Raw genomic sequence first — 12,861 nt, 5'->3', positions numbered from 1 at the left:
ACTGAAGTCGGGATGCAGCTCCTGAGATCGACTGATGTCTAGTGAAATTTAACAAGCGTCTACTTCAAAGGAAAAGGCATTACATCTTTAATGCATTTCTTTTCTGGCTTAATGCTTTAGGCCTTTCTGCTTTCATGAGAACTCTTGGTTCTGGTTTAAATGGAAGCCTCTAATATCTCTGTCAGCCCCAGCACAGATGTGCCTGTTGTCCCTGGTCACTGCCTTGCTCCATGTCCCCACTTCCCTCTCTGGTCCCCTTCCCCTCCAATTTTGCACCTTCACTCCTGCCCACAGTTCCCACATCCCAGCAAGAATGGGGCACCAGATGCTACTCTGGGTGCCCACACATCCCTGTGTTCCACAGGGGTGTCTCATCCATCCCTGTCACATGCGAAGCAGAGTAATGTTAACCCCTCTAATATTTCATATTTCAATTACAGTTATTTTAGACCAACATTTTTTAACTTACACTTTTTTTTCTCTCCCTTTCCCATGCTCTCCCTACACTTTAATTCCTTGCTCCACATTGTCCTCATCAGCTTGAGCTGACACCTCTGCACCTTTATTTTGACATCAAACTGGGGTGTTAATAAAACAGGGCTGGAGAAGCTCTGACATTATCTTGACACAATGATATTTGCAGCTTTTCACTGGCATTTTTTTAACCATTCTTTTAACATTAAGGTACTGTCACCCTCCTCAGTTTGACATCACAATTGTAATGTCACCTCCACAGTGGCCTCTGCATTGACATTACCATCAAATTGGCTTTACAATCAGCTGAAATATCAAAGGGAAGGAGAGAGACTGGCCCAGCCCCAGCAATCTGGGCTCAAGGCAAGAGAAGTCACTTCTGGAAGAAGGAATGGATGTGCCGAGTGGCTGCTGGAGTTACTGTAGGCATTGCAGGGAACCTGGTTGATAGGAAAGGAAACAAGCATTTGAGAGATTTTGCATTAGTAAAAAAAAAAAAAAAAGACACAAAAAAAAGCTAACCAAAAGAAAAGCAAAACAAAAAATACCCGAAACAAATGGAACCCACAAACCACCCCCCTCCCCCCAACTACTTTGAATAGTTCAGGTTAATTTAAAATAATTGTAATAAAAACATAGAATGAAAATAACTATAATATAAATAAATAATAAACTGGTTGGCTGATTTTATCACTCTCTGACACAGTGCTGGGCTCTGGAGGCACGTCCAGCCCCAAGCTCCGTGCAGGGGTTCCCGTGAGCTGCAGGCGTGGAGCGAGCGGGCTCCAGGGCTATTAAACTGTTTAGGATCAGTCTGAACTCAGGCCCAGTACCATTATAAACACAGATGTTTTTGTAACCCCGCAGAAAAGTTAATCATCCTATTAATGCCTATTTCTGGGCATGCTGCAAGTCAAGAGATCTCAGCCCCTGAGCGGCGGCTGCGGCCGCTCCAGGGAGCGCCCGCCCGGCCAGGCGTGGGAATCCAAAACAACCCGGATGGGACGGGGCGAAAGCTGAGCTGTGCACTGGGAGCCTTCTGACACAGCCCAGCAGCTGCCTGCGGCCCCGCGGCTGACATTTCCAGGCATTTAGATGCGCCAGGATTTCGGGAGCCCTCGCGAATCCCCCGCCGCGCTCCGTCGGGAGCGCCGGTCCGGAGCGGGATGGACGAGAGCAAACCCCTGAAGGTCCGGCTGACGTTCTCCGTGATCTTGGTGGGCATCTCGCTGCTCTTCGCAGCCGTAGTGACTGACCACTGGGCCGTGCTCAGCCCCAGTGTGGAGAAAAACACCACCACCTGCGAGGCGGCTCATTTCGGGCTCTGGAGACTCTGCACCAAACGGATTTTCATGCAGGAGCAAGGTCTCAAAGAGAAGAGCTGTGGGCCCATCAGCTTGCCAGGAGGTACGTGAGCATGCACGGGAGAAAGTACCAGAACTCACACCAGCTTTGCTTAGCAGGCTGGAGGACATGGCAGAAGGGAAAATAGGCACTGCATTTGGGATGGGGTGCATGGGGCTGTTTTCATGTTGGTCTGCAAACACACCTCGTTGCCAATCCCTCCTGCCGGGAGCTGCTTTGCTGTGTTGCCTTGCACATCTGTCTGTGACCATATTTGAGTCTCCCATGCAGCAGCAACAGTGGCGGGGAGAAGGGGAGGAGGATTGGGCACAGTGGGAATCACAAAGGGAAATTGGGATGGAGGGAATCTTGCTGAACCCCAGCCAAGGGTCCTACAGGCATGTTGACAGCAGCACGCAAGAGAGAGGATTTATGGGTCCACCAAACACAGCCGGATCTTTAGGATTTCCAGATCCATATAATCCCAGAGTAACAGCCCATACACGGTGGGCACTGGGTTATCTCTGAGCTTTTCCAATAACAGCCATTCCTCAGGGCAGGGAGGGAGAGGGACCTGCAGGATGGTTTGTCAATCTCCAGAAAAAGAGTCATAAATGGAGTTTGAATCAATTTCTCAAGGACTTAGGGGGAGCCTCCTCACCTCTCACCAGAGGCACCTGCTCTCACACACGTCTCCACCTCCAGTTCAATCGATGGGCAGGGCAGCGGGCACAGCAGCTTTCCGGGAAGGCTGCTCCATTCCCATGGTTAAAGGAGCTCATTATATTTTTGCTGATTGCCAAGTCAGCAACATCTGCGCTGTTTGCACTAATACACTCCCTCTGTGACTGAGCCCCGCTGCTTTTTTAGAAGGCTTATAGGGTACTGGATGCTTTCCAGAACAGAAATAACAGGATTGCCTTCATATTAGACTCACTGCTTGAAATGAAATATATGTTAACATATACTTGAAAGTTTCCTGTGAAAAATCTTCCTGCTTGGGCTGACTGTATATTGCCTGTATTACTGAAATCCTTTATCTCTTTGGCCAAATTACATGTTCTGAGGAGAGGAGCTGAGCCCTCAGCACGTGGATCTGCCTCTAACCAAACTTGGGAGTGTGTCATCCATATGCTTAATGTCTCTCAGGAAGGTACTTACGTGCCTAGAGATGTATTCCTCGCTGCACGCCTTCCCCCGCACATAGAGAACTCCCACAAAAGGAAAAACAATAGAAATTGGTGGATAAACAGCAAAACTGCATGACCATGGGGTAAATATAAAACTCATAAAAATCCAGCTGTCTGCACAAAGCAAATTCACAGGCAGGGCACAGAAAAGCAGCCACTATCTTTGACAGACATCAGCATGTGCTTGCACAGACATTGAATCACATCCCAGTGCCGCATTCCGCCAGGCACAGAGTAACTGGGAATTATGGAGGGGCTGGACTGTCCCCCACACCAGAGCTGGTTCATCCAGTTTTCAAAGATATTTGGGAATCTGGATGATAGCCTGCATCATTATCATGCTCCAAAGGGTGAAATTCACACCTCAATTATAACATAAATACCTTCATCCCTGTTCTAGTCAGGAAAGGATCAGAGCAAGGGGAGGGGAGCAGAGCCCTGGGGCTGGGGCTGCTGCGCGAGGCTGCAGCTGCACGGCTCCTGTTAGATTGATTTCACACTTCTGGGAAGGGATGTCAGCAGGGAAACACCAGGGTTGTGAAACCTGCAGCAGCCAAGAAAATGTGAATGAACAAACGCACAGTAAAAGAGCAGATGCGGGCGCTGCTTTTCCTGAAAATCATGAGACATAACCAGACTTTACTGCCAGGACTGGGAAAGAGGCATCAGAATTTATCACTGAATTAATAACCATTTACTAGTCACTCCCTCTGGAGAAAATGGATGGCATGATTAATGTTATTTATTAGGTTTTGAGCTCAGCAGTGCAAAGTGGGGAGGATGACTTGGCTTGCAGTCCACATAGCAGGGCTGTGATTTAGGCAGAGCTTTAAAATTTTACAGCACCCATCCGAGGGTGTTGACAAATTGAAAAGGGTTCAGCATCCTGCTGTAACAAACAAAAAGATCAGAGAGATGTTTGTCAAAACCAGGCAAATTCAGATTAATACTGAGACATTTTTAACTGTGGTCGGTGGGCACTGGGGCATTTTACTACCAGCTGTAAACGGAGTTTGGCATCACTGCCTGTAACTCCAGTGCTGGTGCTGTCCTGAAAAGTGGCTCCTGTGCTCTGAGCAGTAGCAGGGATGTTCAACAGCTTAAACAGGTCCTTGTAAATACAAGAACCTGAGTGCAGGCAACTGGAGAGGAGAAGTGCTTGAGCAAATGGGTTGTCAGCAGGGCTGCCTGTTCCCTGTTACAAGGGACTCACTCTGCAAGACAGGCATGAAATTAAACTGCTTGGAGAGACCATCTCCAAAACTCTGTGTGTGTCAAAGGCCTCGTTGGCCAGGTCAGAGCCCAAGGCCTGCCCCCCTCCACTGCTCAGCCCTCACCTTAATGCCTCCTCTAAAGTCCTGTCTCCCAAACTCATCACAAGTGGAAAGCCCACACTAAAATCCCAGATTTTCTAACCATCCATCCTGCCACAAACCCCCCATTCTCTGTCCGTCTCAGGTTCCAGAGCAGGGTGGGCTCTAGCCCTTTCCCAGCCTGTCACTCCAATTCTTACAGGGGAAGATGCCACCCAAAACTCTGCATGGCCCAAACATCTCATCATCTTTCCACCCTTTCTTCCCCCACAAAGTCTCCAAATTGCATCTCCCCAAGGTTCAACCACAGTTCAGTGGGCTTGCACTTCTCTTGCATCCCATGCCCGCATCCAGGAGCAATGGATCTGAACGGCAGGGAGCAGGAAGGCTGTGAGGGGGTGACTTGGAGGGGTGAGGACACTGTGATAAACCACATTACAACCCTGAAGTTCATGCGACCACAGAGCCCCTGGACTGTCCCCATCAGCACGCTGGGGTGACTTCGTGGCAGAGATAATGCAACTGGGGTGGAGAGAAAAAAGATTACCACACAATGTTCATCCATTATCAACCCCAGTGTAAATCCTATCTGTTATGGAAATGTGCTGTGACATAAATGGGCTTTTCTCTTATTCATGATGGCACCAGAGTCACTGCAGTGCCTTGGTTCTGCTGAATAACACACTTGTTGAAACAGATATCCCCAGCTCAACAGAGCATGGAAGCATCTTAGAACTGAAAACAATTCAGCATTTCACCAAAATCAATCTAGTTATATTTTCCCACAACAAACACATTTTCCAAAAACACCAACCCACCTTGGTGATGACCCCTTTTATCATACCTTGGCAGAGTTTTGCTAAGGGCCACAAAGGACAGAGGCAGCTCCATCTCCTGCAGGCAAGTCCAGCTCTGAAAGGTTTATGAGAATGGAGGGTGGACTGGGCTGGTTTGGTTCCCCTGCAGTGGACACAGAGCTATGTGCTCCCACCACACCAAGTCTGGATGCCTCCACCTTTGTATCACATGCTTGGGGACTCCTTTGAGTTCAGGCTCTTAAAAGAATTCATGAAAAGCTAAACCAAACAATCCCAAATAAAGCATCCCAGACACAATGCTCAGCCTCAGCCACCACTGAATTGCTGGTGGAGGCACACAACCACTGCTTTGAGGCTCAAAATTCATGGTTAGAGTCACAGAGGCTGAGATCAAATATATTTCTTCCAGTCATTTGCAAGGATAATAAAGAACAGGTCAGGAGATGCAAGAGCTAAACATTAACCTCGTCTCTAGCAAGAAGAATCTGCAAATGAAATAAAAGTCAGCTTATAAACTTAAGTAGGTAAGAGTGTCTCGAAGGAATCTTCCACTAACAGGCCCAAAAATGCTGCTTTGCAATTACCTGTCTCCTGGGAGATGGAAAATAAATCCTCCCTGAGTCACTTACTCCAGCAGCCGCCATTTACATGACAGAAAAAACCCACAAGAACCAACAGGTAGAATACAGGGATCTTCTGCCAGAGGAATTAATGCTGTAACGAACCACTGAAATGCTCTCTGTGCCCACAGGCAGAAACCCACAGCAGTCCCTGCATGGTCCTGCACCCAGCCTGACTCAGGCTTCCCCCTGTGCTGGAGCAGCCTGTCTCAGCCTGGATGTGGAGAGGCTTCCCCACAGCATCTTCTGGAAGCTGGTGCTAACTCCATTATTTAATGGAAGCAACGCTGGCCTTAACCAAGGGGTGCCTATTTTTTGTGTTTCAGGCAGCCTTGGCTCAATTTCCTGGGCCATTGGGAGCCCCCCTGGCTGCCCAAGAGATGCTGGGCAGGTGCTGAGCGTGTCCCCTCCCCCCCCCCCCCCCAGCCCAGCTCAGCAGAAGGGCACAGTTGGGGCTGGCACTGCTCAGCATGTCTCCACCAGTGCACCCTTCCAGCCAAATTCCTGGTGAGCAACTGTTCTCCCAGCTCCACACCCCTTCAAACCCTCAATTAAATCAGTTATAAATAGCAAGAACACCCTCCACCCTTACCCTGCTGCTGCCAAAGATCCGAGTCAGCAGGTCCTCACCAGACCCCATCCTCCTGGGAGGCTGAGGCTGGAAGTCTCTTGTGAGTCTGCTGACAGCAGTGACATTGCTCCCCTGGCTGGCCCTCACCAGGCTGAGGAGGAAAAAGGATCGTGGCCATCAAGAGACTCAGCTAACAACCTCCCTCGTCCCCCTATCCCCCTGCCTCACAATCCTGATCCCTGATCACTTCTCAACCCCCCTACAAACACCCCATACCTGGCACTGTGCTCATGTGAAGTCCAAACAGAGGAACTTCATAAAGCTCCCTCTATCTAACTCTGCTGTCTTACCAAATTACCTTAATAGGCTGCTCTGATGGGATCAAACTTAGACAAAGCCTGGCATGAGAGCCTCTTTGCCCTTGGCTCCTACAGCCTACCCTTCCCTGGGCAACTGCTTGGGCTTCAAAAAGCTTTGGTCTTTTTTTACTTTTGTCTTTTTTTACTGACAGACAAAAAAAAAAAAGCTCTCAGCATCCCTATCTTAGTAAAACATCATGTGCTTTGCTGCATTGCAGCAGCCTCATCTCTGGGACCCCCATATCACCAAACTCCTGCATGCAGCAAAACCCCCCCAACTCCTACACAGGGATCTGGGAGCTGCAGGAGGGAAGAGCTGGGAGGGAAAGGTGGATGAGGACACCCCATTCTCCCTTTTTGGACTCCAAGGTCACCACACCCCAATGGGGTAATGCCACTGTGGGTGGGTTGGTGAGGGAGGAGAGCTGCCAGCTCAGCTCTCGGCATGGCAGGTCACATCCCCAGGAAATGCTGCAACAGCGAGAGGAAGAAACGTGATGGCCAAAGACAGAATGAGAAAAATCATCTCTAATTTGTATTTTAAACAGAAGAGCAATCAGCTCTGAGAGGGATACAAAAGGTGTCAGAGGGGCTTCAGCCTTGTCCATGCTGGAGCCTGGTGTCCTCATCTGCTCCTGAGGAAATCAGATCCAACTCCAGTTCCTCGGTATCACCAAGGGTAGGGAGCCTCAAAACCACTGCAAGTTTGGTACTTCAATAAAAAGCTAATTGACTTCTACTACATTATATCAGAGGTTTCCAAGCACACAAAATTGAATTTTCTTTTCTCTTTCAGACCACAACTGCTCCTACTTCAAGCACTTCACTCCAGGAGAGACCTCGGAGATATTTGAAGTAACCACCCAGAAAGGTAAGAATGATAACAGAAGAATATTTTCCTAATGTTGGATGAAGTGATGGGCACATAAGATCTAATGGAAAGGGGTCCCCAGAATGAGGGCTCAGCCCTGGTTCCACTGAAAGCAGCAGAATTTCTAACAGGCATCATCAGCTGGGAAAAATGTGGAAAATGCCCTGGACAAGGTCAAATCCCAGCTTCCTGGGGACAATTATTTTTATATATGATCACACTCATAAACATGATTTTACATAAGTTGTCCGACAAATATATAACAATGTCAATATGCAGGAAAACTGCAAGAAGTCCTTTCAGCATAAAAATGACTTCACAACATTGGCACTATCCATGACACTCGGCCTTTGCCATCAAAGGGGAAGATATTAATAAAACCTAAATGAAAAAATCATAGCCCAAGCAGAGTCTGGACCCTGAAAAGAAGTGCAGAGGCTCTCTGAAGACCATTAGGAATTTTATGCTTCATATTGATTTTATATGAAAGTCATGTAAAAAATAGAGCTATCGATGGATGGAAGGAACAGGGATCCTACAAAGACATGAACTGTCAGTGTTTACAGCAAATTAGTCTTTCATGGACAAGTTTCACATTTTTAATAAGTCCAAATATTTTGAGGGCTCCCCTAAAATGCTCCTCTCTCTTTCTCATCCTCTCTTCGAGGACAAATTCCTTCCTAGTTTGCCACACAATGTATTTACTGTGGAAAATGTGAGCCAATGGTTACATTACATGTATTAATCTGCTTTGCTTCTAGTGGAAATTGTAATGGTGGAAAACCCTGAAGATAGGTTCCCTAAAAGAGTAGCTTCCTAAGACAGGAAAGACAGGAATTTTAACTGGATAGAAAAGTATATATTTGAGTCACCTGCTTTTGCTCACTTATCTGCTGTCTGATCCAGCCACCTGATCTTCAGAATGCACCCAATGCCTTCAGGGCAATGAAGAAAAAAATCAAGAAGAATTTCTTCTTCAGAAAAAAAAAAAAAATCAGGAAGAATTTCTTTTCTTTGGGGCAAAAAGAAAATCTGAAACCCAGCAAACAATTTTACAACGAAATGAACACTTTCAGGCAGTTCCAGCACAGGGAAAAGAGAAACAGTTAGAAAATTATAGTAAAACAGAGATACAAAAAGCAGTAAGAACAAAGAGTGAGCTGCTGTTCCTCTTCACAGAAATAGCTCATTTGGATGGGAGCTAATTAGTAACAGGCAAAAAAATTCTTCATGATTTTGCCTGGGAGATATTTTTTTTTAATGGCTTGAAAGGCAAATATCATCAGGCAATGTGATGTTCATGCATGGCTACATGTGTTAAATATTAAACTAATCTGAAAACAAACACAACATGCAAATGAAGGCCTGAATTACTCAATTAGCAACTCTCCCTCTCCACCCAGACACTGAGCTGTGCTGGGCTGGGGGAAGCATCCAGGGCATGGCTTAGCAAAAACCAGGAGTTCTGGGGAAGGTTTAATCTCGTGCCCTGAAGAAGCTGGGTTTTCACAGCTGGAAATCATTGTTGTAAAGGAAAAGGAATAAAAATGACCTGTGCAAACACTTCACCCTTGGCCCGCTTAGGCGCTGAACCTACAGAGCACTCGGCTCTCCATGCTCTGGGACAGCATCAGCACTGTGCACGGGCCAGGGCTCTGCAGAAAGCATGGAATAAAAATAGCAGAGGGCTGTCTATTTACTCCAGGAGCAGAGTGTGGGGTGATGTAAGGGACGAGAGCATGGAGCCCAGCAAGGCTTTAAACAATAACATTTACACAGCAGAGCCAAAGGGGCTCCAGCCCGGCGCTCCATCAGCCCCATACAGGTGAGCTGATGAGCAAAGGCGCCCTGGGCTTGCTCAGTAGGTGTTTAGAAAGTGTTTTCCCCTTCCTGCTCTGATTTTATACCCTCCACATTCAAAAGATACATGGCCAATACTCGCCCTTGTTTTCACTTGAGGGAAATAATTCACCAAAGCCACCTCGCCCCAGCCTCAGGAGTGCACGTATTTCAGAGTGAGCTGCTGCAACATCCCCACAGCTGATGGCAGCGGGCTCAAAATGTGCACACACCATCATTTTTGGTGTTTTTTTTCCCTTTGGCAGAATACAGCATTTCAGCTGCAGCCATTGCCATCTTCAGCGTTGGCTTTGCAATCATCGGGACGATCTGCATCCTCCTGTCTTTCAGGAAGAAGAGGGATTATCTGCTGAAGCCAGCATCTATGTTCTACACCTTCGCAGGTACGAGGAGGGCTGCTCGCATTTCTGCACTTGGTTCATAGGACAAGACAGAGAAACTTAAGATAGATCCAGGGGGATGGAGACCCTTCTAAAAATGCCCTGCAAGCATTTTCTTCCTGGCCACAGACTACAGGTCCCTGTGTGGTGTGAGAACGTCCTGCTCAGCAACTGGTCTGTATTTTCTCCAACCCCCTTTAAAAGTACATTCACTCCCTTCTAGTATATTCACTGCCAACCCCAGTCTGAACCAGGCACACACAATATTCTGTCTCATTTATTAAGCCTCAAACCAACAAAATGGCTCAACAGGCCCAAAATACTCAACTGTCTCCCAAACACATGAAGACTGCACTTTTACATGAGCCAGGAATACCTTGACATGCCACAATGAGTGAAAGACAAGGGTGCAAATTGTCACCTCAATACAAAATCTTCTTCAACCTCTGAAAAAGCTCCCCAGGGAATGCAATTATTCCTCCCCCTCTTTGAGCTTCCCATCCAAGCCTGCCTAAGAGATCACGCTCAACAAGTCAGTGGCTGACCTGGGTTATGGCAGAGCTCTTGGCAGTTCTGAGCATTGGTTCCTTCAAACACTGAAGTCAGTGACTCACCTGTGAATCTCACTGCAGTTCCTGTATGCAAAACAACAGATGAAGCAGTTAATTAAGGATGAAGAATTGACAGCTGGTTATTCAACCCACTGCTCCTATCTTCCTTCAGGTCTCTGCATCATCATCTCTGTTGAAGTCATGAGACAATCCGTGAAGAGGATGATTGACAGCAAGGAGACAGCCTGGATCAAGTACAGTTACTCCTGGTCCTTCGCCTGTGCCTGTGCCTCCTTTGTGCTGCTCTTCGTCTGTGGCATCGCCCTCCTCCTTATCGCGCTGCCCCGCTTCCCCCAGAACCCCTGGGAGACCTGCATGGATGCAGAACCGGAGCACTGATGTTCCCTGCACCCATGAAAAAAATCCAGAAAGTGTTCTGAAAAGATTAGTATTTTTTAAAATGTCTGGGTCTCACTACACAATGTCAGTCATTACTGAACCAAGGCATGTTCGATTGCAATTGTTGCTTTCTTTTTCTTTTCCTCTCTTTTTTTCCTTTCTTTTTTCTCTCTTTTTTGATTCTTTTTTTTCTTTTTCTTTTTTTAAGAAAGCAGAAAGACCATTCAACACCATCATGGGTGTGTGTGAATGGCACTGCTCTGTGCCAATTTGGGGCTGACCTGCGCTGATGCAGTTGAGGGGAAATCTGTGTCGGAGACAGCTTTATGGTGGAGAAGACGTTTGGTGTAGTTGGGCGTAGATCCATGAGGGATATCAGACTTTCATACTCTGCTTGGTCAGAGAGAGACTCTGTGGGGAGTCAATGTCCCCATTCATGCCATTACTCCTCTCCTTCCCTCAGAAAGGTTAGCTTGTGTCTCCAGAATAAGTTGGAGATCCTTATGCTCTTCTATTAAACTGTTAACATTTGATATAAAAACAAAACAGAACTTCGTGTAGCATTGGGATAAAAATCCCCCCTCCAAATTTACACCCTGCAGTTCCATTCTTTTAAATCAAGTTTAAAACCCCACAAAACAGAGTCTTTCGTTTTGCTTAAACTTCAATGGCAAAGCCAAGAAGTACTGAACATGAAGAGTGATATTTTCCTTTAATAAAAAGCATAATCTTCCAATAGCATGATTTTCTGGAAAATTATTTTGATGGATGAATCACTTGGCCCATCAGATTCTGCCAGGTCCACGACAACAGTGCAGTGCTGGGTGGTGTTTGCTGCATGGAGCTCTCATTTGTTCCCCAGGAGTGGCTTTTTAAGAGCACCCTGCTTTGCACACTGCACACGTGTACATAAAGCTACATATCACGAAAAATCCTTCAAGGCAGCTGCCGAGATGGAAAGGACTCAGCCTGAAAGAGCCGGGAGAGGCAGCCCTGAGAACACCCCGCCGGTGCCTCGCTGCTGCTGCTGCTGCTGCAGAAGCACAGATCCCAGGCAGTGCTGGGGGATGCTGCGGGCACTGCTTTGTTGCTGAGAGCCTGCAGGGCTCTGCCACAGCTGCCTGAAGCACTGGGGGGGCTGGGAGTCCCCCAGTCCAACCATCTGCAGCACTGGGGGTCCCCCAGTCTCACACGCTCACCCAGCCCTCCAGCCAAGCCCTTTTCACCCTCATGGTTCCCCCAGCACCAAGAGGTGGGGTGTTGTTTTTTTTTTCTTGCAGTTCAATTTTCAGAATCTGCTCAGCATTTTCCCCCCAAGCAGGAAAAAGTATATGGTTTACAGTGTACTCTTTTCACCCGGTAATTTAAAAATCAGGAGAAAGGGGAACTGAAGTGGCCTTCCCTCTGTGTTTAGCTGTCCACAATCCTAAAGAAAACCAGAATTCTTAACAGAAAATCTCTGGTCAATTTGAAGAGGTCTGAAATCATGGCATGTTCAGACATTTGGAAAAATTCCCCAGCAATTCAGTGCTGGCTCAAGGGGCTGCCCTTGGCCCTGCCGTTGGGGTGGGCTGAGCCCCAGCAGCCCCAGCCAGACTCAGGCTCATCTCCATTTTCCCCACTAGCAGAGTGGCAGCAAGAACAGAAGCCTTTTGTGAAGTTGCATTAATGTTTTTCAAGCTCTTTGAAGTTGAAAAACACTACAAATACGTATATTATAAAGTTTGGGGATAAAGCACGCATTGGTGCTCAGATCTGAGTGTGAGCTGAGGAGCTCTGCTTGTCTCTCATCATGAGAGACAACGGCAAGTCTTCACGTTGTCAAAGAACCACTCTGAAATGCTAAATGGTTTTGAAATCTTATTTTTGGGTACAGAGCTGACATCCTGAATTTGCATTTTCATTGTTCAGGAAAACAGAGGCTAGTTTCTAGGGATATCCTTTACATGCAACAACAAAAAGGGAAGTAGTCGGTGTGACCCCCGGGGTGGCTGACCCCAGGCTGGGACATCCAAACCTACACAGCAAAGATTAATCTAAGCAGAGCAACTGGCAGGAACAACAGCATTCCCAGCTCAGCAATCATCATCATCACCTCAGACATGGCATGG

General features: G+C 47.2%; 1 protein-coding gene across 1 annotated transcript; it reads left to right on the top strand.

Annotated features, from left to right (window-relative positions):
• The first annotated feature begins 1,527 nt into the window (after positions 1 to 1,527).
• On the top strand, positions 1,528 to 11,468 carry CACNG1 (calcium voltage-gated channel auxiliary subunit gamma 1). Its single transcript, XM_082293972.1, has 4 exons — positions 1,528 to 1,881; positions 7,486 to 7,560; positions 9,666 to 9,803; positions 10,524 to 11,468. The coding sequence occupies exons 1-4, from the start codon at positions 1,641 to 1,643 to the stop codon at positions 10,748 to 10,750; spliced, it is 681 nt and encodes a 226-aa protein (XP_082150098.1). The 5' UTR covers positions 1,528 to 1,640; the 3' UTR covers positions 10,751 to 11,468.
• The last annotated feature ends 1,393 nt before the right edge of the window (positions 11,469 to 12,861 follow it).

This window comes from Coloeus monedula (assembly GCF_965178545.1).
Source record: "Coloeus monedula genome assembly, chromosome: 19".
In the NCBI taxonomy this organism is placed as follows: Eukaryota; Metazoa; Chordata; class Aves; order Passeriformes; family Corvidae; genus Coloeus; species Coloeus monedula.
The sequence above is the reverse complement of the archived record's forward strand: the minus strand, read 5'-3'. Positions and strand labels throughout refer to the sequence as shown.